Source organism: Podarcis raffonei, chromosome 10 (assembly GCF_027172205.1).
Source record: "Podarcis raffonei isolate rPodRaf1 chromosome 10, rPodRaf1.pri, whole genome shotgun sequence".
Taxonomy (NCBI): Eukaryota; Metazoa; Chordata; class Lepidosauria; order Squamata; family Lacertidae; genus Podarcis; species Podarcis raffonei.
The window spans coordinates 76270632-76295821 of NC_070611.1; the positions used below are offsets into that span (position 1 = coordinate 76270632).

The window sequence follows — 25190 nt, forward strand, 5'->3', positions numbered from 1 at the left end:
TAGGCTTGGGGGAAATCTCCCATTCAATTTCAGTATTTCAAGTTTTCTTCAGAACGCGCGGAAGCAGCGATGAAGTTCTGGTGAAAAAGCCGTGCTGGGAGATCATGCGGTGGGGTGGGTGACAGAGTTTGGTGCAAAAACTTTCATCTAAAATTATACTCATCATTGTGAGATGTTGCCTTCATTATTTCATTATTATACAGTTTTACATATAAACACCGGAACTTCACATATACCTCATGCTTTTAGGAATGATTTCCTGCTGAGTTCATTGCTCATGAGAGGAAGACGTCCCACACTCCATACATCTAAATGGGTTCTCCCATATGAGAGTCCCTAGATGTTCCTTAATCACTCCATATAAATAAAGCACTTCTTGCAGTCTTTTCTTTTCTTTAATTATTTTTATTTAGATTTTCAGTTAAACAGAAAACAGAAAACAAACCAAAACAGTCAACAACTAAAACAAACTCTTAACAATCATTTTTTGGTACCATCATCTTATTTACATTGCATTGGATCATGCCTCGACTTCCTTCCTATCCTGTTGCGGTTTTCTTGGTATACTTCTACTCTTACAGTTTCTGTTCCAATTATGTACACGTCACAAGGTTTATGATAGACCTACTGTAGCTATAAAATTTCTACAATTACTTTCAATATATGTCACAAATTTACTCCATTCTTTTTGCAGTCTTTTCATTTAAACTGCTTCTCCTCTCTGAGTTTGTTGATCGTGTGAAGGGTTTCAACTCTTAAAGTTCTTCCTGTCCATACGTCTGTTGATTTTGAACTTCCACTAAGAGTGAACCTCGATCTACTTTCCTGATATTTATATGGTTTGTCTTTTGTGTGAATTTGTTTACAAAAATCAAGGGTTCCACTCTGACTGAAGCTCCTTCTACAGTCCATACCTTTAAATGGTTTATCCTGTGTGAGTCTGTTGATGTTCTCTAAGGTGTCCATTAACCCTAAAGCTCTTTCCACACTCCATACATTTATATGGTTTCTCCCCTGTGTGAGTCCATTGGTGATTTCTAAGGTCTCCACTCTGACTGAAGCTCTTTCCACACTCCATGCATTTACAGTGGTGCCCCGCAAGACGAATGCCTCGCAAGACGGAAAACCCGCTAGACGAAAGGGTTTTCTGTTTTTGAGTTGCTTCGCAGGACGAATTTCCCTATGGTCTTGCTTTGCAAGACGAAAATGTCTTGCGAGTCTTGAGATTTTTTCCCGCTTCCCCCCCTTTTTCTAAGCCGCTAATAGCCTTTTAGCAGCTAAGCCACTAAGCCGCTAAGCCTTTAATAGCCACTAAACCGCTAATAGCGCTAATCCGCTAATAGGGTTGCTTCGCAAGACAAAAAAACCGCTAGACGAAGACACTCGCGGAACAGATTAATTTCGTCTTGCGAGGCACCACTGTAAATGGTTTCATCCCTGTGTGAGACCGTTGGTGTTTTTTAAGGTTTCCATTATCACTAAATCTCTTTCCACAATCAATACATTTATATGGTTTCTCCCCTGTGTGAATCCGTTCATGATTTCTAAGGTTTCCATTATCACTAAAGCTCTTTCCACACTCCACGCATTTAAATGATTTCTCCCCTGTGTGAGTCCATTGATGATTTCTAAGCCTTCCATTCTGACTGAAGCTCTTTCCACACTCCATACATTTATATGGTTTCTCCCCTGTGTGTCTGTTGATGTCTTCTAAGGCATCCTCTGTTACTAAAGCTCTTTCCACACTCCATACATTAAAATGGTTTCTCCCCGTGTGAGTCCGTTGATGTAGTCTAAGGTATCCACTATTACTAAAGCTGTTTCCACACTCAATACATTTATATGGTTTCTCCCCTGTGTGAGTCCGTTGATGTCTTCTAAGGCTTCCACTATCACTAAAGCTGTTTCCACAATCAATGCATTTATATGGTTTCTCGCCTGTATGAGTCCGTTGATGTCTTCTAAGGCTTCCACTTTTACTAAAGCTCTTTCCACACTCGATACATTGAAATGGTTTCTCGCCTGTATGAGTCCGTTGATGTTGTCTAAGGCTTCCACTTTTACTAAAGCTGTTTCCACACTCAATGCATTTATATGGTTTCTCGCCTGTATGAGTCCGGTGATGTTGTCTAAGGCTTCCACTTTTACTAAAGCTGTTTCCACACTCAATGCATTTATATGGTTTCTCGCCTGTATGAGTCCGTTGGTGTAATTTCAGACTTCCATTCTGACTGAAGTTCTTTCCGCACTCCATACATTTAAATGGTTTCACCCCTGTGTGAGACCGTTGATGTTGTTTAAGGTTTCCACTTTTACTAAAGCTCTTTCCACACTCGATACATTGAAATGGTTTCTCGCCTGTATGAGTCCATTGATGTTGTCTAAGGCTTCCACTTTTACTAAAGCTGTTTCCACACTCAATGCATTTATATGGTTTCTCGCCTGTATGAGTCCGTTGGTGTAATTTCAGACTTCCATTCTGACTGAAGCTCTTTCCGCACTCCATGCATTTAAATGGTTTCTCCCCTGTGTGAGTCCGTTGATGTTTCCTAAGGCTTCCATTATCACTAAAGCTCTTTTCGCACTCGATACATTTATATGGTTTCTCCCCTGTGTGAGTCCGTTGATGTCTTCTAAGGCTTCCACTATTATTAAAGCTGTTTCCACACTCGATGCATTTATATGGTTTCTCGCCTGTATGAGTCCATTGATGTCTTCTAAGGCTTCCACTTTCATTAAAGCTCTTTCCACACTCCATACATTCATATGGTTTCTCCCCTGTGTGAGTCCGTTGATGTGATCTAAGCTCTCCACTCTGATTGAAGCTCTTTCCACACTCCATGCATTTAAATGGTTTCTCCCCTGTGTGAATCCGTTGATGTTTTTAAAGGTCTGCATTCTGACTGAAGCTCTTTCCGCACTCCATGCATTTAAATGGTTTCTCCCCTGTGTGAGTCCGTTGATGTTTCCTAAGGCTTCCACTATCACTAAAGCTCTTTTCACACTCGATACATTTATATGGTTTCACCCCTGTGTGAGTCCGTTTGTGCAATTTAAGGTGTCCACTCTGACTGAAGTTCTTCCCACACTCCCTGCACGTAAAACATTTTCTCTCTGTGTGAGTCCGCTGGTGTGTTCTAAGTTTTGCATTGAAACAGAAGCTGTTTCCGCACTCCATACCTTTAAATGTCTTCTTTCCTTTTTGTGTTCGTTGATGTGAACTATGTGTGCTCATTCAGTGAAGCATATTACACATTTCACACATTTTAATGGCTATTCCTAATGAAACAAAAGGTGCCCTGTCCTCTGCAATTCTGTCTTCTCCATCACCTTTTTCAGAGTGGGCCAAAAGAAAATCCTGTTTGGGTTTCAAGGAAGAGAACACAGAAAAAAAAGGACACATCAACCGCCATTAGCACCTTCTCTTATTTCAACATCTCCTACATTCTCCCATGTCCTACCCATGTTCCCAATTTTTAGGAAATGAAAATGGTATAATGTCAAATGGTAGTAATGCATCAGTAAACTTTCATAATCCTCAATCATCTTTAATAACACAGCATGATCTTGGAATACTGTTGTCCTGTGGGACTGCCTTTCAAATCAAGTGGTTGCCCCCATTTCCACCTCTAGATCTTCATGAATCACCTGCACAGTCCCGCTGACCTCAGGAGGTCCATATGGACTATTTTGGGAGACCCAGGCCTTCATCTCTTCCGTGGACTCTGGTCTTGGTCAGTCAGAGAACTAGTGACAAGGCTTGGTGCTTGGGGTCAGCTGAATGGGTGCTCAGGGAAGCTCCTGTTCTTGGAGATGGACCTCTGTCTACATGCCTCACATTGCAGGGAGAGAGCAGGAGAAGCAGAAGGAAAGCAGCTGGCAAATGGGAAACACTCCACCCACATGGTTCTTTATAATGATGATGTGCTGCCTGATCTCGTGCCTGTCTTCTGACTATCCTAAAGTGACACTGAAAAGCAGGAGATAACTGTACTTAATGGTAGGTAGCCATATTGGTCTGACACAGTTGAAGTAAAAAATTAACAAAAATAGTGCAGTAGCACCTTAGGGACCAACTAAGTTTGTTCTAGGTATAAGCTTTCGTGTTGCATGCACACTTCTTCATATAGTGGAGGGTAGTGGGAGATGGTAGTAGGAGTACCCTTCTGGGACTGTGGAACTGACCTTGAAGGGCTTAAGTGTTATGGCAGATGGAAAAGAAAACATAGATCCGCCAATTCAAGACAAAACAACAAGGTCTGGGAAGTCTTGGCAGAGAAGAGCTTCTACATCTGGCCCTCCTGCCCCATCTGTGGCTGTTTTAACGCACTCTAAATCAAAAGGAATGATATCAGAAGAGGCCTTGGTGCTTGCGTTAAGCAAGATAAATGAATCATTGGAACAAATGAATAAAAAATTAGATCACACAAAGTATAAATAGTTTGGGACAAAAAGTTAATACAAATACAGAAACTCTTGAGAAATTGATTCAGGAATCCAATTCAACTCGACAGATTGCAGAGGAAGTCAAGGAAAAAGTTGCTGCTGTGGAAGCGAAGGTAACTCAACTGGAAACAGAGAGAGTTCCAGACCTGCAGAAGCAACTTGAGGACCACAAGTTGGCGCTTTCTATGATTGAGCTCAAGGAAAAACAGACAAACCTGAGGATCAGAGCTGTACCTGAACTGGAAAAGGACTCTTTGATAGACTATCGTACGGAGGAATTTGCAGATCATTGGGACTTGGATTTGGGAAAAGAGGAGTTCAAAATTGTGAGGGCCTTTAGACTTGGAAGAGGAGGGAAGAAGGAGAAGAACAGAATAAGAGACTGTTTGATTACCCTCCGATCTAAAGAAGAGAGGGATAAAATTTTGGGCTGGGATTACTACAAGACCTTGGCAATACTTCAATCCAGAGTGGAAATATTTAAAGATATTCCAAAACATCTTCTGGACCTTAGGTCCAACTTTGGAGATTTGGTTGCTCTGTTGAGAAGGAACAAAATTATCTTCAGGTGGGAATTCCCTCAAGGCTTATCTTTCAGTTTTAAAGGAAGGAAAATAAAAATAAGAAAGTAGAAGATAAAATAAAGTTTCTGCTTAATTACGAAGAAGACCTACAGAAGGGAATTGGAAAAGAGTCAACAGCATTGGACAGAAGATCACCAGATAGAGGATTGGAGAGAAGACCACCAACCAGGGGAACGTTGGACATATCAACATTATCTTTTGGATTGGACCCCCCCAGTGAACGTACCAACATCATTTCCAACAGAAGAGGAGCAAGCTTTGGGGGCAGTTGGGGGGGTATCAAAGTAACCACATGATGGCGCTGCAGGTCTTGAGTTGGAATGTGAATGGACTGAACACTCCTGAAAAAAGGCGGAGAGTATTTCATTTATTGAAAAAAGAGCATTTGGACTTGATTTGTTTACAAGAAACACACGTGACAAGGCTACACAGGAAGTTATTGAATAATAAAAGATTAGGCCAAGAATTTATTTCATCGGATAAAGTCAAAAAAAGAGGAGTGGTCCTCTACGCAAAGGAGAGCCTATCACCAAAATTCATATTTAAAGATGATCAAGGAAGATTTGTTGCAATTGAAATTCAAACGCAAGGAGAAAAATTCTTGATAGTAGGTATTTATGCACCAAATGAAGGAAAATCGGAATTTTTAAAGAAGTTACATGAGACTCTGATGGACTATATGGATTACAATATGATTTTGATGGGAGATATGAATGGTGTGGTGTCTACAAATATGGACAAGGCACAGAGACAGGTAGTCACCAAGGATGGAAGACTACCCAAAACCTTTTTTGACATGACTGAAAATATGGATTTAGTTGATATTTGGAGAACGAAGAACCCCCTGGGAAGAGAGGGAACCTTTTTCTCTGAGGCTAAAATGACATGGACAAGAATTGACAAAATTTGGGTAACGAGAGGACTGGCTCCGAAGATTAATAAAGTGGAAATTTGCCCCCAAACCTGCTCCGACCATAATGCCGTGAAGATGGAAATGAAATTGACGCCAATTGGTTCCTTTAGATGGAGGATGAATGATACTTTGTTTAGGAATGAAGAATTTACCAAGAAGGCCCAAAAAACCTTGAGAGACTATTTCGAGATAAATATGAACACTACTGTGGAAAAAAGAGTAATCTGGGATGCAAGTAAAGCGGTCATGAGAGGATTCTTGATACAACAGAATGCAATTAAGAAGAGAACTCAAAATGAGAAAAAAGATAGAATCCTGGAAAAAATAAAGGAAGGAGAGAAGAAACTGAGGGTGAAACCAAAGTCGCAGGAGATTTTAAAAGAGATAAAGTTATATCAAGTACAATATAGGAAAATGATGAATCAGGAAATAGAATGGAAGATTAAACAGATGAGACAAAAGACATTTGAATCGGCAAACAAGTGCGGAAAACTCTTGGCTTGGCAAATGAAAAAAAGACAGAAACTTAACACTATTACGAATTTAGAAGTGGAAGGAAAGAATATTCAGAATCCAGTGGAAATTAGAAAGTGCTTCCAGAGGTATTTTAAAAAACTATATACACAGGAGACGCAGAAAGAAATGGACATTGACAAATTTTTGAAAATTATTGGACTACAAAAAATTTCTCAGGAAAATAAGTTAATGCTCAATTATAAAATAACAGAACAGGAAGTAGAAGGTGCCATCCAGAATATGCAATTGGGTAAATCCCCAGGACCGGATGGATTGACTTCAAGATACTACAGATCCTTGAAAGAATGGTTAATACAACCTTTAACAGAAGTCTGTAATGAAATATCGGAAGGGAAAAAGGCACCAGAGTCGTGGAAAGAAGCATATATCACACTTATACCGAAAACAGAGACTGAAAAGACGCAGCTTAAGAACTACCGCCCCATATCACTGCTTAATGTGGATTAAAAAAAATTTGCAGACATTCTGGCTAGAAGATTAAAAAAGGTGTTAACAGAAGAAATTCATAAAGATCAAGCGGGTTTTCTCCTGGGCAGACACTTGTCTGACAATACGAGGAATATAATTAATATCTTAGAAAAACTACAAGTGAAGATTAATACTAAAGCAGTTTTGATATTTGTGGACGCGGAGAAAGCCTTTGACAACATTTCTTGGAGTTTTATGAAGAAGAATTTACACGGGATGGGGGTTGGTCAAGGTTTTGGAAATGGTATAGGTGCAATTTACTCAGAACAGAAGGCTAAATTAATTGTGAATAACGTAGTAACGGAAGAATTTAAGATTGAGAAGGGAACACGACAAAGTTGCCCAATTTCTCCATTGCTTTTTATATCGGTCCTGGAGGTTTTGCTAAATATGATTAGAAGGGACCAATTGGTTAAAGGTATACAAGTGGGAGCCAAACAGTACAAACTGAAAGCATTTGCTGATGATTTGGTACTGACTTTACAGGAGCCAGAATCTAGTACCAAAATTGCACTGGAACTGATTCAAGAATTTGGTCAGGTAGCAGATTTTAAGTTGAACAAGATGAAAACTAAGGTCTTAGAGAAAAATCTAACTGAGATCGAGAGAGATAAGTTTCAGAAGGAGACAGGATTAACACTGGTTAAGAAAGTGAAATATTTAGGGGTTAATATGACCGCTAAGAACGTGAATTTATTTAAGGATAATTATGAAAAATGTTGGACTGAAGTGAAAAAGGACTTAGAAATATGGTCAAATTTGAAGTTATCGTTGTTAGGTCGAATTGCTATGATAAAAATGAATGTATTGCCAAGAATGCAGTTTCTGTTTCAAACATTGCAAATTTTGGACAAAATGGACTGTTTCAAGAAGTGGCAGAGAGATATCTCCAGATTTGTCTGGCAGGGCAAGAAGCCTCGTATAAAATTTAAGATATTAACTGATGCTAAAGAAAGAGGTGGATTTGCCCTGCCAGACCTTAAACTTTATTATGAATCAGCCGCTTTTTGTTGGCTGAGAGAATGGATGCTTCTTGAAAATACTGACGTGTTGGGATTTGGAAGGTTTCAACAATGTATTTGGTTGGCATGCATATCTGTGGTATGACAAGGTTAAAGCAAATAAACCGTTTAAAAACCATATGGAGCAGTCGAGTAATTTCGTTGTCCCTGAGAGGGGGCAATGACAATAAAGATATTATTATTATTATTATTATTATTATTATTATTATTATTATTATTATTATATTGTCAGGAAAGCACTGTTTAATGTCTGGATAAGATACAAAGACCTGTTAGAAAATAAAACCCCCAGATGGCTGTCACCAATGGAAGCAAAGGCTCAGAAAAAACTCAATATGGAGGCTAAATGGCCGAAGTATTGGGAAATTCTGGAGCAAGAGGTAGATAGACTAAAACTGCAGAGCTTTGAGAAATTAAAAAACAGAGTGTGAGACTGGCTCCATTATTATCAAATAATGGAGGCGTATAATTTGGACAAAAAATTAGGCTTCCAGGTGGAAAAATCAAAATTGGAATTGTTAGATTCAAAAATTAAGAATTTGTCAACAATGTATAACTTGCTGTTGAAATGGAATACTCAGGATGAAACGGTGTAATCTGCTATGATTAAATGGGCACAAGATGTTGGACATAACATTATGATGGCTGACTGGGAACAGTTATGGACCACAGGTATGAAGTTTACGGCATGTAATGCCTTAAGAGAGAATTTAATGAAAATGATCTATAGGTGGTACATGACACCAGTCAAGCTTGCGAAAATCTATCATTTGCCCGATAATAAATGTTGGAAATGTAAGGAGACTGAAGGTACATTCTTTCACCTTTGGTGGACATGCCCAAGGATTAAGAACTTCTGAGAGATCATTTATAATGAAATGAAAAAGGTATTTAAATACACTTTCCTGAAGAAACCAGAGGCCTTTCTCCTGGGCATAGTCGGCCAATTGGTGCCAAAGAAGGATAGAACTTTTTCTATGTATGCTACAACAGCAGCAAGAATACTTATCGCAAAGCATTGGAAGACACAAGACATACCCACTCTGGAAGAATGGCAGATGAAGGTGATGGACTACATGGAATTGGCGGAAATGACTGGCAGAATCCGAGACCAGGGAGAAGAGTCGGTGGAAGAAGATTGGGAAAAATTTAAAGTATATTTACAGAAACATTGTAAAATTAATGAATGCTAGAAGGATGCTGGAATGAAGTTACATGGTTTTAGCAGAAATGTTATAAAAAACTAAGTAAAAATGGATTGTTAATGGGCCAAAGTGTAAAATTTAAGGTCAGATTGTGTTAAGATAAATTATAGAACAAAAATTGAGAAAGATGGAAAGGATTTGCTGAAATAGCTAATTGAATTAGAATACAAAAAAGGGAGGTGTGAGGAGGTCGATGAAACAAGTAAATGAAAGACAAATATATGGAAATATTGGATGTGTTTTTAAATGTTTTTGTCTTGAAATGTTTTTGTTTTTCTTATTCTTTTGTTGTATTGTTTTTTATTTTGCTTTTTATTTTTGAAGTATTGTAACTTTTTGTTATCTTTTTTTCTTTTTTCTGTAACTGTTAAACTTTTAATAAATATCATTTTTTTTAAAAAAAGGAGTACCCTTCTGAGAAAAACCACACCCCACCCTCCCACGATATACAAGGGTCTGGTGACATCTGTGTCAGTGTATCTGAAGAAGTGTGCATGCACACGGAAGCTTAAATCTAGAACAGTCTTAGTTGGTCCCTAAGGTGCTACTGGACAATTTTTAAATTTTTTATTTCAACTGTGTCAGACCAACACAGCTACCTACCTGCATCTAGATGTCATGGGGTGTTAGGGAGCAGTCGTTCCTTTGGTGGGGGACATGTCCTGCACCTCCTGGGGTCATTTTTCCACCCTTGGTGCCCACCCTGCACTCAGCTCTCACCTGTGGCTTCCAGAAGCTGTCAGCATGCAACAGGGGTTCAAGGAATGGCTTCAACCAGCCGGCTAAACCAGGTGAGGAAAGCGGATGGGTCTCAAATCCTTGGGGGGCTGGGGAATTCTGCTGCACCTGAAGTCAAGCCCTGGTGGATGGAGAGGAGGAGAACAACCGTGATTCCCACAGTCCAGAAGGCAGATTCTGCCCGTGCGGAAGAGGAAAGTGAAGGGCAGATGGGGCACGTCCACCTGGAGGCTTGTTATCTAGTCCCAGGGTTACTCTGACATTGAATTATATATAAATTACAGTATTGAAATGCGCCTGCTCCCACTTCATATTCTGATATTACTATATTCTGTCTGTTTCTTACTTGAGTGCTGTTTTGGTATGCTAAGTCAGGGTTTTACTGTGAGTTACATTTTTGATATTTTTTGGGTCCTGTTATGCTTATCTGTCTTCAGTAATAAATTTCTCAGATGAATTATTATTTTTCTGCCTCTGAGTGTTTTCTCCTACTCTGCTAACTATACATCGATCATTATGGAGGAGCAAGATCTGCAACCTAAAGCCCTCATCAGCCTCGGCCCTGTGGACCTGAAGGAGCATCTTCACCCCCATCGCTCCGTCCGGACAGGGAGGTCCGCCTCCGAGGGTCTTCTGCTGGTTCCCTTGCAGTTAGAAGTGAAGTTCCAGGGAACCAGGCAGAGGGCCTCCTGCCCCATGGAATGCCCTCCCTTCTGTGGGCAAGGAGGTAGGCAACCATCTGACATTTAGAAGACAGCTGTATCAGGAGGTTTTTAATTTTTGGATGTTTTACTGTCTTGTATATGTACTGTAGGGATGCGGGTGGTGTTGTGGGTTAAACCCCAGAGCTTAGGACTTGCCGATCAGAAGGTCGGCGGTTCGAATCCCTGCGACAGGGTGAGCTCCCGTTGCTCGGTCCCTGCTCCTGCCAACCTAGCAGTTCGAAAGCACATCAAAGAGCAAGTAGATAAATAGGTACGGCTCCGGCAGGAAGGTAGACGGTGTTTCCGTGTGCTGCTCTGGTTCGCCAGAAGCAGCTTAGTCATGCTGGCCACACGACCCGGAAGCTGTACACCGGCTCCCTCGGCCAATAAAGCGAGAGGAGTGCCGCACCCCCAGAGTTGGCCACAACTGGACCTTCCAGTCAGGGGTCCCTTTACCTTTACCTATATGTACGGTAAGCTGCCCAGAGCGGCTGGGGGAAAATACTAATACTAGAACTTCTAGAGTGGTACCTCAGGTTACAGGCGCTTCAGGTTACAGACTCTGCTAACCCAGAAATAGTACCTTGGGTTAAGAACTTTGCTTCAGGATGAGAACAGAAATCCCGCAGCGGCAGCAGGAGGCCCCATTAGCTAAAGTGGTGCTTCAGGTTAAGAACAGTTTCAGGTTAAGAACGGACCTCCAGAACGAATTCAGTTCTTAACCTGAGGTACCACTGTACTATTATTATTATCATGTGATTTTTTGTAGTTATTTTGGAATTCGTACTGCAATATTAGCTCACAAAATGTCATGGGTGGAGAAAATCACAGGGTTGCTGTAAACTATAATCCCACCCACAAACTCTCATTTATATACAGTATGTAAATCTGGGGGGGGGGTGTCATACATCTCACCTGTGCTAATACAGGCAGTCTTTGGCCTGCACAGGCACACCTGGTGTGTAGAGCCTCCAGCCACAGGCACTGTCTATCATGAAAATGGGTCCTTTGACTGGGAAGATTCATGCAGTCACTGTCATTGGATGCTGATGGGTTGTATCTCAGCTTGTCAGTCACTCTGAATTTGCCTACAAAGAATAAAAGGAACAGAATGCTTTTGAGGTGCAACTTCTATATGAATCCTGAGAGCCATTCCATGAACTCTACACCCCTGTTTCTGATGACAGGTGTACATTATCCTCAGTGGAAAAGACAATAAAGATGGAAGCCTGAGAGAGAGGAAAAGGTTTCTGGCTGCTTCCTGGGTGGGATTGCGGAAACCAAGAGCCGCTTCCGAGAAGGCCCCTCCTCTCCCCTCTTCCTCTCGGGATTTCCTCTCCTCTCCAGGGGACCAATGGTTGGACTGGGCAGAATCGCTGTGTCTAGACAGGGCAGGGGCTTATGGGGCAGGAAGAGGATGGAGCTTGTAGGAAGGAAGGGTGGGGGGACACGACCCCCCACTTTCCAGGGATCCCTCTCTGGTCGCCTTGAAGGGGGGGTCGATTGCTGGGCGGGAGGGAGAAGCCAAGGCGGCCCCTCCGGAGAGTCCCCGAGGAAGCCACGAGGGAGACGCCCCCCCAGACTATCTCTCCCCCCCCCCAGTGCTGCCCTCCCCTGCCCCGGGAATGCTCCCCCCTACTTCCCCGACCCCCTTCCTCTCTCCCGGGGTCTCCCCTGCACCCAGAGGCCCCCTTGGCTCGGGTCACCCCTCGCCCTGCGCGCCACACCTCTCCATTCGCAGCCCCCCCGACAGGAGCAAGGGAGGGACAGGGGGGGTCTCTATCCAGGCGCCTCCCGCACCCCTTAACCCTTTCCTGGCCCGCTTCTCCGCGCCCCAGGGAGTCCTCGTGGGTGGGCGCCCCATCTCCGCCTCTTCGCAGCACGCGTGCCGGGATCCAGGCCCCACGGAAGGCGCTTGGGGGACCTGGAGGGGTCTCTGGGTCCTTGTCTCCTCCTCTCCCCACCCTAGGCCCCCTTCCTCTCTCCTGGAGTCTCCTCTGCACTCAGAGGCCCCCTTGGCTCACCCCTCGCCGTGCGCCCCCCATCTCTCCGTCCCTATTGCCCCCCCAAGACGAGCCGGAGAGGGACAGGGGGGTCTCTATCCAGGCGTCTCCCGCACCCCTTAACCCTTTCTGGCCCGCTTCTCCGTGCCCCAGGGAGTCCTCGTGGGTGGGCGCCCCATCTCCGCCCCTTGGCAGCAGGCGTGCCGGGATCCAGGCCCCACGGAAGGCGCTTGGGGGAGCTGGAGGGGTCTCTGGGTCCTTGTCTCCTCCTCTCCCCACCCTAGGCCCCCTTCCTCTCTCCTGGAGTCTCCTCTGCACCCAGAGGCCGTGCGCCCCCCATCTCTCCGTCCCTATTGCCCCCCAAGACGAGCCGGAGAAGGACAGGGGGGTCTCTATCCAGGCGCTTCCCGCACCCCTTAACCCTTTCTGGCCCGCTTCTCCGCGCCCCAGGGAGTCCTCGTGGGTGGGCGCCCCATCTCCGCCCCTTCGCAGCACGCGCGCAGGGATCCAGGCCCCACGGAAGGCGCTTGGGGGAGCTGGAGGGGTCTCTGGGTCCTTTTCTCCCCCCTCCCCCCCCGCGACCCCTTTACCTCTTTGTCCTCGCTCCGATTCTCATTTCCTGCAACATCCACGGGGGGGGGGGTCCCCTGCCTCCTCCCTCCCCTTTCCGAAAGCGCCCCCCCTAGAGCTGTGGGGCAGACCGGCAATCCGGAGTGGAAGCTCCACTTGCGGGAGAAGCAGGCAGGGTGGGAGGGGGCTCACCCCCCCATTCCCGGAGCAGAAGCCGGATTGGAGGAGGAGGAGGAGGAGGAGGAGCCGTGTATTGGAGGCGGGATTTGGGATGGTGGGGGCGGGGTGAGAGGAGGATGTGCCGGGAGGGGAGGGAAAGAATTGAGGGGGGAGAGGAAGGTTTCCCCCTCCCCTTTTCCTTTAGTGGATTAGGAGAGCGGGGGAGGGGCTGATCCCAGAGATCCGGCTGCAAAGAGGGGTCCCCCCCACAAGTGCAACATCCTCCCTTCCCCCACCCCACGAGCTTAGATCCCTCCGTGTTTTAGGTCTTGGTGCTTGGCAGCTAAACGACTCCCCCCAAATCCCAGCTCCCCACCCCAGCCTCTGACTCAGGCCAGGACAAGGACCGTGGACACAGGCCCCGTCCATGCACAGCAGCCAAGAGGCTCAGAAAAGCAGCCGATACAATTGTAGCCAGAAGCGGATTCCCAAATCTGAGGGATCCCTTGGACAAGAAACAAGGAGACCAGCCAGGAAGAGCAGAGCAAAAGAGCAGCCAGTAGGTCTTGATTGAAGACTGTCGCCACAGGACTCCCACCTGCCCCCAGGTGGAACAAGATGGAAGCCCCCAACAAAAGAAGACCCCAACTTTTATTAGCTGCTAATCCCCCATGCTACACCCCCAGGACTACATCATTGACACATCACACAGAGGAGGGGTTCAGGGAGAAGAGGGAGAAGACGAAGAAGAAGAAGAAGAAGAAGAAGAAGAGGAGGAGGAGGAGTTTGGATTTGATATCCTGCTTTATCACTCCCTTTCAGGAGTCTCAAGGCGGCTAACATTCTCCTTTCCCTTCCTCCCCCACAACAAACACTCTGTGAGGTGAGTGGGGCTGAGAGACCGCAGAGAAGTGTGACTTCTCTGAAGGAGGAGGAGTTGTGGTGGTAACCTGAGGGTCTTCTCACCTGTCCGGTTCCTCCTTTCGCCTCCCCATGATTACATTCCTGAGGACAAAGGGGAGTTCACTGTTTCCTGCCCCCGGAGGGAAGGGCTGGTCACTGTCCTGTGTTTCAGTCCGTACTGAATCCACTTCCATATGCAGGTCCTTTGTGAGTGGAATGATCTTCTGTCCAGGACCATCAAGGTTGGCATGCCAACTGGGTAGGGCTCGCTGCGGACGTGTTGGCTGCCTTGTGCCAAGTCTCCCCCCTTTGATAGTCCTTCCCACATGGTGTAAAATAAAAGTGGAACAGTGCAGATCCGATGTACGGCTGATTTTCTATGAATTTGTAACAGAAGCATTGCGTATGTCGTGTGTGAGTGTGTGTTGTGTTTGTACAAACTGAATGATTGGGGGGGGGGGTCCTGCCTGCAACACATGAATCCCAATCCCAAAGAAGGGCAGTGCCAAAGAATGCTCCAACTACCGCACAATTGCGCTCATTTCACAGGCTAGCAAGGTTATGCCTAAAATGCTACAAGGCAGGCTTAAGCAGTATGTGGACCGAGAACTCCCAGAAGTGCAAGCTGGATTTCGAAGGGGCAGAGGAACCAGAGACCAAATTGCAAACATGCGCTGGATTATGGAGAAAGCTAGAAAACATTTACTTCTGCTTCATTGACTACACAACATCCTTTGACTCTGTTGAACACAGCAAACTATGGCAACTATGGAGCTCCAGGGCAGGGAATTAAAAATGTCTATATAAGGGCAGGCACGCCTTGGTTCGGGGTCCTCCTCAGAGGAGCACCCTGTTGATCAATAAAGATCAATAAAGATGAGGCTTACTAGCTGCTTTGCTTCTCAGTATTCTCTGGTTAGTGTCTGTTATTTCCTCCTACCGATGGAGAACCTACAAGGGACTCTATAAAGGGCTCTTGTGTCCCCCATAAGGGAAGAAGGGCAGCTTTTGTTTACAACAGATGGCACCCCAGATGGGACCTTCGGTTGGCCGGATTCTGGGGGCAAGGAAGGACTGGTGATCCAGCGCGCAGCAGGCCATTTGCCAGGAGGAGCCACCAGTCCTCTAGTGATCCCAGGGTCTGGAAAGAACTGGAGTTCCAGAGGAAGCAACGCTTGATCACGCCTGCCACAAATTGATTTATTTTTTTAAATAATCTTTATTGATTTAAATTACACACATATACAAAGAATTTACAATCTCATACTGCAAAAAAGAAAATTAAAAAAATTAGAAAAAAGGAAAGAAGAAAATAGAGAAAAAGAAAGAAGAAAAAGCAGATTTAAGTGCATAAAAAACCTTAATCTTCCTAATTAAATAAAAAAGACTTCTGACAAAACGAGTCTTCCAGTCATTCTCATTGTACTGTTTATACTGCCGTTGTTTTCCCCACACAGTTTTATATTCTTTAATATTGTTCCTGTCTACTCCACAAACACTGTTTGTTGTGTTTACAAGTATCACTCAAGTTCTGCTAATATGGTGTGGTTGGTACAATATGATCTTATATAATCCTTAAATATTCTCCCTTCTCCAAGTATTTTCCGGTTCAATACTCCTCTAACTCTTCCCGTCAGTTTTGCTAGTTGTAAATATTCTAACATGAGTATATGGCTTCTCTTGGTGATGTCCACAAGGGTATTTTTGGCTCAAGTATTCCTTTATATTTACTCCAGATTTTATATAACAATTTCCTTATCACATGGCTCAAAAATCCCCGGTGGACCTTCACTTTTTCGTATATTAAAGAAGCGTGCCATCCAGACCGATTCTCGTGGCCTTCCAAGTCTAATAGGTCCGTATCTTTTAGTGTAATCCAGTCTTTTATCCAAACCAATCCTGCCGCCATATGGTAGAATTCCAAATCTGGCAATGCAAAACCTCCTCTCTCCTTTTGATCTGTTAATAAGGTAAAGGGTAAAGGGACCCCTGACCAGAGCGGTACCTATTTATCTACTTGCACGTTGACGCGCTTTTGAACTGCTAGGTTGGCAGGAGCAGGGACCGAGAAACAATTCTCGGTTTCTTTCTACTCCATATAAATCTAGATATTTCCCTTTTCCACTCCTTAAACCAATTCATTTCTCCTAAGATGGGCCTTGTTTGGAATAAGAAAATCATTTTGGGGAGGATATTCATTTTCACAACCGAGACTCTTCCCCAGAGTGAGAGATGGAGTTTGGTCTAGGTTTCCATATATTTTTTTAAAAAATTCTTTCCATACTTTACTAGAATCATCCTCATACACATTTAAACTTTTATTTGAAATCCAGATCTCTAGGTAGTTAACCTTATTTTTAATTTCCAGGCCTGTTTTTCTTGAAGGTTTTTTTTCTTCCATTGTGAGGCTTTTTGTCAGTAATTTAGTTTTTAGGTAGATTATTTTCAGCCCCAGGCCGGCCATAAATTAATCTAGTAAAAGACCCCGGGGTGGCCAGGAGCAGCGCATGCGGACGTGAGTCTAGGAATGGAGAAGATTGTGGGCGGGATTCTCTGAAACACCCAGCAACCCAGATTCTCATCCTTGGCTGTCTCTTTTGCTTACGGTCTTCACTCCCAGCCTTCCTGGCAAGAGGTAGCGAGGAGGGGAAGGGGAGTACGGGAGACTTGGGGTTCTGAAATTAGAGAGGCAATTAACTGCAAGGGGAGAACCCCAATCAAAGCTCTCATTCCCTGTCGGGGAACCTGAGATCTGAAACTTTACCTTTTCCCCAAGGAAGACGCCCCAAGGCTGGTCCAATGGCCACTTTGGATAGCAAGGGACTTGGGCTCGGTTTCCAATTTCTCTTTTTCTCCTAAATGCAGCTGCACCGGCAGCACCAAGATCCGGGAGGAAGTGACTGGTGCGCGTCAGAGCGCAAGGGCGTTTACAGCTCCTTTCCGTTCTCTCTGGAGCAGCCGGATTTGGCACTGGGCTGCCAGGCGTCCAATGGAAAGGAACTCTTTTCCATAGCGTGTAAGAGGCAGAAAAGGTTGCTGGGACCCCATGGTAAGTAAAGGGAGGGAGAAGGACTTTGTAGCGTCCTTCGTAGAGAAGACGAACGACTGTCAGGTCAGGAAAGACCTGGGAAAAGGCTGGCGGGTTTTTGCTTTGGTTGAAAAATGGGATCCCCACATTCTAAGAGTTCTAACCGCCAGACTCAGAGGCATGTGCTGGTCGCAGCGGGGGGGGGGGTGTCTCCCTGGTTGCTTCAGCAGCCGGCCTCCTCTGGGTTACCTGGCCCCCTCCTCTCCTCCCTCTGAGTCTGAACTGCTCTCTGCCCCAGACTCTTCCTGCTCACCAAACCCTGTTTCCTCCTCAGCTTGCAACATCTCCCCTCCCATTCTGCTCCCCTTTCTCCCTCTTTCGGCTCATTGCCATCCCACCACCAGGAAGGCAGCCCTCCTTCTGAAACACCAAGAGAGTAAACAGACAGTTCTTTGAATGGAGAGGAGCAGAAAGCGGAGTCCCCTCAAGATCAGTATTGGGACCTGTGGCTTTTCAACTTGTTCATAAATGATCTAGAGTTAGGAGGGAGCAGGGAGGGGGCAAAGTTTGCTGATGGCAGCAAATTGTCCAGGGTTGTTCAAACAAAGAGAGATTGCAAGGAGCTCCAAAGGGACTTCTCCAAACGGGGTGAATGGGCAGAAAATACAGTTCATTATCAATAAGATTAAAGGGATGCATGTTGGGACAAAAAACCAAACACCTGTTAATATACATGTAATATGTACAGGCTCATGGGGTCTGAAGTGGATTTCCCTGGGGAGAGGGGAGCTGGTCGCAGCAGGAGGGGGAATCTCTATGGATGCTTCAGCAGCCGGCCTCCTCTGGGTCTCCTGGCCCCCTCCTCTCCTCCCTCTGAGTCTGAACTGCTCTCTGCCCCAGACTCTTCCTGCTCACCAAACCCTGTTTCCTCCTCAGCTTGCAATATCTCCCCTTCCGGTCTGCTCCCCTTTCTCCCTCTTTCGGCTCATCCCCCCACCCGTCCCTGGGCTCTGAGCCTTCTGCCCTTGTGGGTCCCCCAACTGGTGCCTCCCCCCCCTCACCAGCCAGTCCATGACAATAGCAGCAGCTACAGCACTGTGGTCCTCTGGTGGGAAAACTCCTGAGTACATGACTGAATCAAAAATTCTGGGACTATGGAAAAATACTATCTTCCTCAAATCCCAGAATGAGCAGGAGCTCTGGGGTTGCCCCATGGGGTTCATGAGTGAAGATGAGCCCCCCATGAGACTTCCCTGGTACCTGCAGCCCCTCCTTCCTCCTCTTGAAATTAGGCTTGGGGGGAAATCTCCCATTCAATTTCAGTATTTCAAGTTTCTTCAGAACGCGCAGGACAGGAGGCAGCGATGAAGTTCTGGTGAAGAAGCAGTGCTTGGAGATCATGGGGGGGTGACAGAGTTTGGTGCAAAAACCAAAGGTACTTTCATCTAAAATTATACTCATGATTGTGATATGTTGCCTTATTTCATTATTATACAGTTTTACATATAAACACCAGAACTTCACTTATACCTCATGCTTTTAGGAATGATTTCCTGCTGAGTTTATTGCTCAGAGTGGACTCTGAGAGGAAGACGTCCCACACTCCATACATCTAAATGGGTTCTCCCATGTGAGAGTCCCTAGATATTCCTTAATCACTCCATTATAAATAAAGCACTTTTTGCAGTCTTTTCATTTAAACTGCTTCTCCCCTCTGAGTTTGTTGATGGTTTGAAGGGTTTCAACTCTTAAAGTTCTTCCTGTCCGTGAGTCTGTTGATTTTGAACTTCCACTAAGAGTGAACCTCTATCTTTTTTTTTAAAGAATATTTATTAAATTTTCCAGTTTTTTAAACAAACACACAAAAACAGAACAAAAACATTAAAAAAGACATAAAGTTCATAAATCATACTTTTAAATAACAAATTTCTCAGACCTCCTCATACTTCTCCTCCTTGTATCCCAATTAAAATTATTTGTTCAGCAAATCCTTCATTTAAAGCATTACAGCTTATAGCATTACCTTATTTTTCAAACCCTTTTTTCCCATCTATGTTCCTTTGTATCATTACAGCTAGAAACCACTCAATTTCAATGCAACACCATTTAACTTTCCTTAATTTTGCAGTATTTCTGTAAATAATCCTTAAATTTTTTCCAATCTTCTTCAGCCGACTCTTCTCCCTGGTCACGGATTCTGCTCGTCATTTCTGCCAGTCCCATACAGTCAATCAGTTTCATCTGCCATTCTTCCAGAGTGGGTAGATCTTGCGTCTTCCAATACTTTGCGATGAGTATTCTTGCTGCTGTTGTAGCATACATGAAAAAAGTTCTGTCCTTCTTTGGCACCACTTGGCCGACCATGCCCAAGAGAAAGGCCTCTGGTTTCTTTAAGAAGGTATATTTAAATACCTTTTTCAATTCATTATATATCATTTCCCAGAAAGCCTTAATCCTGGGACACGTCCACCAAAGGCGAAAGAATGCACCTTCACTTTCCTTACATTTCCAACATTTATTATCGGGCAAATGATAGATTTTTGCAAGCTTGACTGGGGTCATGTACCACCTGTATATCATTTTCATAATATTCTCTCTAAAGGCATTACATGCCGTGAATTTAATCCCGGTAGTCCACAACTGTTCCCAGTCAGCAAACATAATATTATGTCCAACGTCTTGTGCCCATTTAATCATTACAGATTTAACCATCTCATCCTGAATATTCCATTTCAGCAGCAAGTTATACATTTTTGACAAAGTCTTAGTTTTGGATTCTAGCAGTTCTGTTTCCAATTTAGATTTTTCCACCTGGAAACCAACCTTCTTATCCAAATTGTAAACCTCCATTATCTGGTAATAATGAAGCCAATCTCGCACTTTATCTTTCAATTTCTCAAAACTCTGCAATTTCAGTCTGTCCCCTTCTTGTTCCAAAATTTCCCAATATTTTGGCCATTTGGCCTCCATATTAAGTTTTCTCTGAGCCTTTGCCTCCATTGGTGACAACCACCTTGGAGTTTTATTTTCCAATAGATCTTTATATCTAGTCTAAACAGTGCTCTCCTGACAATATGATTTTTAAAAGCTTTGTGTGCTTTCACCTTGTCGTACCACAAATATGCACGCCACCCAAAAACATTGTTAAAACCTTCAAGATCCAAAATGTCTGTGTTCTCAAGAAGCAGCCAGTCTTTCAACCAGCAAAATGCTGCTGATTCATAGTAGAGTTTAAAGTCTGGCAGGGCAAATCTACCTCTTTCCTTTACATCAGTTAATATCTTAAATTTTATTCTAGGCTTCTTGCCCTGCCAGACAAATTTGGAAATGTCTTTCTGCCACTTCTTGAAACAATCCACTTTGTCCAAAATTTGCAAAGTTTGAAACAAAAACAACATTTTAGGCAATACATTCATCTTTATAGCTGCAATTCGACCCAACAAGGAAAGCTTCAAATTCGACCAAATTTCTAAATCTTTTTTCACTTCAGCCCAACATTTTTCATAATTGTCTTTAAACAAATTCCCATTTTTAGCTGTCATATTAATCCCCAAATATTTCACTTTCTTAACCACAGTCAGGCCTGTTTCATTCTGGAACTTTTCTCTCTCTATCGGTGTTAGGTTTTTCTCAAGAACTTTGGTTTTTAACTTATTCAATTTGAATCCTGCAACCTTACCAAATTCTTGAATTAATTCTAAAACTCTTTTAGTACTAGATTCTGGCTCCAAGAGTGAACCTCTATCTACTTTCCTGATATTTATACAGTTTGTCTTTCGTGAGGGTTTGTTGACATAAATCAAGGGTTCCAGTCTGACTGAAGCTCCTTCCACAGTCCATATCATTAAATGGTTTCTCCCCTGTGTATCTGCTGATGTTTTCTAAGATTTCCACTCTGAGTGAAGTATTTACTGTACTCCATACATTAAAATGGTTTCTCCCGTGTGTGAGTCTGTTGATGTTTCCTAAGACATCCACTATTACTAAAACTCTTTTCACACTCCATACATTGAAGTGGTTTCTCCTGTGTGTGTCCGTTGATGTGTTCTAAGCTTTCCATTATCACCAAAGGTCTTTCTGCACTCCATACATTTAATTAGTTTCTTACCTATGTGAGTCTGTTGATGTATTCTCAGGTTTCCATTATAACTGAAGCTCTTTCCACACTCCACACATGTAAATGGTTTCTCTCCTGTATGAGTCCGTTGATGTCTTCTAAGGTCTCCATTCTGAATGAAGCTCTTTCCACACTCGATACATTTAAATGGTTTCTCCCCTGTGTGAGTCCGTTGATGTGATCTAAGGCTTGTATTAGAATGGAAACTCTTTCCACACTCTATACATTTATGTGGTTTCTCCCCTGTGTGAGTCTGTTGATGTTTTTTAAGTGTTCCACTCTGACTGAAGTCCTTTCCACACTCCATGCATTTAAATGGTTTCTCCCCTGTGTGAGTCCGTTGATGTGATCTAAGGTTTGCACTCTGAGTGAAGCTCTTTCCACATTCCATACATTCATAGGGTTTCTCCCCTGTGTGAGTCCGTTGATGTGTTCTAAGGCTTCCACTATCACTAAAGCTCTTTCCACACTCCATACACTGAAATAGTTTCTTATCAATGTGAGTCTGTTGATGTATTCTCAGGTTTCTACTATAACTGAAGCTCTTTCCACACTCCATACATTTATAGGGTTTCTCCCCTGTATGAGTCTGTTGATGTGATTTAAGGCTTGTATTACAACGGAAACTCTTTCCACACTCGATACATTTAAATGGTTTCTCCCCTGTGTGTGTCTGTTGATGTGATTTAAGGCTTGTATTAAAAAGGAAACTCTTTCCACACTCGATACATTTATATGGTTTCTCCCCTGTGTGAGTCCGTTGATGATTTCTAAGGTGTCCACTCTGACTGAAGTCCTTTCCACACTCCATGCATTCAAATGGCTTCTCCCCTGTGTGAGTCCGTTGATGTGATCTAAGGCTTCCATGATCACTAAAACTCTTTCCACACTCCAGACATTTAAATGGTTTCTCCCCTGTGTGAGTCCGTTGATGATTTCTAAGGTGTCCACTCTGACTGAAGTCCTTTCCACACGCCATGCATTCAAATGGTTTCTCCCCTGTGTGAGTCCGTTGATGTGATCTAAGGCTTCCACTATCACTAAAACTCTTTCCACACTCCATACATTTAAATGGTTTCTCCCCTGTGTGAGTCCGTTGATGTGATCTAAGTTGTGAACTCGTAATAAAGTCCTTTCCACACTCCATGCATTTAAATGGTTTCTCCCCTGTGTGAGTTCGTTGATGTCGTCTAAGGTCTCCACCCTGACTGAAGCTCTTTCCACACTCCATGCATTTAAATGGTTTCTCCCCTGTGTGAGTCCGTTGATGTGTCCTAAGTTTTCCACTATAACTAAAGCTCTTTCCACACTCAATACACTTATATGGTTTCTCCTCTGTGTGAGTCCGTTTGTGCAATTTAAGATTTCCACTCTGACTGAAATTCTTCCCACACTCCCTGCACTTAAAAGATTTTCTCTCTTTGTGAGTCCTCTGGTGTGTTCTAAGTTTTGCATTGAAAGAGAAGCTCTTTCCGCACTCCATACCTTTAAATGGGTTCTTTCCTTTTTGTGTTTGTTGATGTGAACTATGTGTGCTCGTTCAGTGAAGCATATTCCACATTTCACACATTTTAATGGCTATTCCTAATGAAACGAAAGGTGTCCTGTCCCCTGCAATTCTGTCTTCTCCATCACCTTTTTCAGAGTGGGCAGAAAGGAAATCCTGTTTGGGTTTCAGGAAAAAGAACACAGAAAAAAAAGGACACATCAACCGCCATTAGCACCTTCTCTTATTTCAACATCTCCTACATTCTCCCATGTCTTACCGATATTCCCAGTTTTTAGGAAATGAAAATGGTATGATGTCAAATGGTAGTAATGCATCAACAACCTTTCATAATCCTAACTCATCTTTAATAACACAGCATGACCTTGGAATACTGTTGTCCTGTGGGAAATCCTTTCAAATCAAGTGGTTGACCCCGTTTCCACCTCAGTCTCTTAATGAATCACCTGCACAGTCCCATTGGCCTCAGGAGGTCCATACGGACGATTATGTGAGACCCAGGTCTACATCTTTTCCAGGGACTGTGGTCTGGGTCAGTCAGAGAACTAGTGACAAGGCTTGGTGCTTGGGGTCAGCTGAATGGGTGCTCAGGGAACCTCCTGTTCTTGGAGATGGACCTCTGTCTACATGCCTCACATTGCATGGAGAGAGCAGGAGAAGCAGAAGGAAAGCAGCTGGCACATGGGAATCCTAGACAGAAACACCCACCCCCATTGCTCCTTATAATAATGATGTGCTGCCTGATCCTCTGTTTGTCTTCTGACACAGGACTATCCTAATCTGGCACTGAAAAGCAGGATATTCAAGGCAAGGAGATAACTGTACTTAATGGTAGGTAGACATATTGGTCTGACACAGTAGAATTAAAAAAGGTAAAAAAAATAGTCTTGAGTGCTCACTGGAAGGACAGATCGTGAAGCTGAGGCTCCAATACTTTGGCCACCTCATGAGAAGAGAAGACTCCCTGGAAAAGACCCTGATGTTGAAAAGATGGAGGGCCCAAGGAGAAGGGGACGACGGAGGATGAGATTGTGGGACAGTGTTCTTGAAGCTTCCAGCATGAGTTTGACCAAACTGCGGGAGGCAGTGGAAGACAGGAGTGCCTGGCGTGCTCTGGTCCAGGGGGTCATGAAGAGTCGGACACGACTAAATGAATAAACAACAACAGCAGCAGCAGCACCTTAGGGACCAACTAAGTTTGTTCTAGGTATAAGCTTTTGTGTGCATGCACACTTCTTCATATAGTGAAGGGTAGTAGGAGATGCTAGTAGGAGTACCCTTCTGAGAAAAACCCCAGCCCACCCTCCCACGATATACATGGGTCTGGTGACATCTGTGTCAGTGTATCTGAAGAAGTGTGCATGCACACGGAAGCTTAAATCTAGAACAATCATAGGTGCTACTGGACTATTTTTAAATTTTTTATTTCAACTGCGTCAGACCAACACGGCTCCCTACCTGCATCTAGATGTAATGGGGTGTTGGGGAGCAGTAGTTCCTTTGGTGGGGGACATGTCCTGCACCTCCTGGGGTCATTTTTCCACCCTTGGTCCCCACCCTGCACTCAGCTCTCACCTGTGGCTTCCAGAAGCTGTCAGCATGCAACAGGGGTTCAAGCAACGGCTTCAACCGGCCGGCTAAACCAGGTGAGGAAAGCTGTTGGGTCTCAAATCCTTGGGGGGCTGGGGAATTCTGCTGCACCTGAAGTCAAGCCCTGGTGGATGGAGAGGAGGAGAACAACCGTGAATCCCACAGTCCAGAAGGCAGATTCTGCCCGTGCGGAAGAGGAAAATGAAGGGCAGATGGGGCACGTCCACCTGGAGGCTTGCTATCTAGTCCCAGGGTTACTCTGACACTGAATTATATATGAATTACAGTATTGAAATGCGCCTGCTCCCACTTCATATTCTGCTATTACTCTACTCTGCTTGTCTGTTTCTTACTTGAGTGCTGTTTTGGCCCCTGCCTTGGCCCTGTGGACCTGAAGGAGCATCTTCACGCCCATCGCTCAGTCTGGACAGGGAGGTCCGCCTCCGAGGGTCTTCTGCTGCTTCCCTTGCTGTTAGAAGTGAAGTTCCAGGGAACCAGGCAGAGGGCCTCCTGCCCCATGGAATGCCCTCCCTTCAGAGGGCAAGGAAGTAGGCAACCATCTGACATTTAGAAGACAGCTGTCTCAAGAGGTTTTTTAATGTTGGGTGTTTTACTGTCTTTTATATGTACTGTAGGGACGCGGGTGGCATTAGAAGGTCGGCAGTTCAAATCCCCACGACGGGGTGAGCTCCCATT

At 44.2% G+C, this 25190-nt stretch overlaps 5 protein-coding genes across 10 annotated transcripts in view; 1 reads left to right on the forward strand and 4 right to left on the reverse strand.

Moving 5' to 3' along the window:
• The window catches only part of LOC128421742 (zinc finger protein 665-like), a 168821-nt gene that overhangs the window by 50866 nt on the left and 92765 nt on the right, over nucleotides 1-25190 (reverse strand). The window contains exons 1-2 of one of the 4 annotated variants that reach the window (XM_053404912.1): nucleotides 13211-13239; nucleotides 11533-11705 (exon numbers count right to left, since the gene is read on the reverse strand). The exons of the other annotated variants lie outside the window; for them this stretch is intronic. The gene's annotated coding sequence lies outside the window, so the exon portion shown is untranslated. Of the gene's footprint in view, nucleotides 1-11532; nucleotides 11706-13210; nucleotides 13240-25190 lie in introns of those variants that run through there. 4 annotated transcript variants of the gene reach the window in all.
• LOC128421703 (zinc finger protein 665-like) overlaps nucleotides 1-25190 on the forward strand; it is a 136964-nt gene that overhangs the window by 38234 nt on the left and 73540 nt on the right. The window lies entirely within an intron of this gene.
• On the reverse strand, nucleotides 1082-2850 carry LOC128421731 (zinc finger protein 658B-like). The gene has a single exon (XM_053404895.1). It carries the CDS (start codon nucleotides 2840-2842, stop codon nucleotides 1370-1372), a length of 1473 nt encoding a protein of 490 aa, XP_053260870.1. The 5' UTR covers nucleotides 2843-2850; the 3' UTR covers nucleotides 1082-1369.
• LOC128421768 (zinc finger protein 664-like) lies at nucleotides 2885-3235 on the reverse strand. The gene has a single exon (XM_053404952.1). The coding sequence runs from the start codon at nucleotides 3233-3235 to the stop codon at nucleotides 2885-2887; it is 351 nt and encodes a 116-aa protein (XP_053260927.1).
• LOC128421723 (zinc finger protein 709-like) overlaps nucleotides 21075-25190 on the reverse strand; it is a 49523-nt gene continuing 45407 nt past the window's right edge. For 2 of the 3 annotated variants that reach the window (XM_053404863.1, XM_053404861.1), the window contains exons 2-3: nucleotides 24480-24618; nucleotides 21075-23060 (exon numbers count right to left, since the gene is read on the reverse strand). In XM_053404863.1, coding sequence (XP_053260838.1) covers nucleotides 21276-22880 — 1605 coding nt within the window. In that variant the 5' untranslated portion in view covers nucleotides 22881-23060; nucleotides 24480-24618 and the 3' untranslated portion in view covers nucleotides 21075-21275. The remainder of the gene's footprint in view (nucleotides 23061-24479; nucleotides 24619-25190) is intronic. The other variant, XM_053404862.1, reaches the window with a different exon arrangement.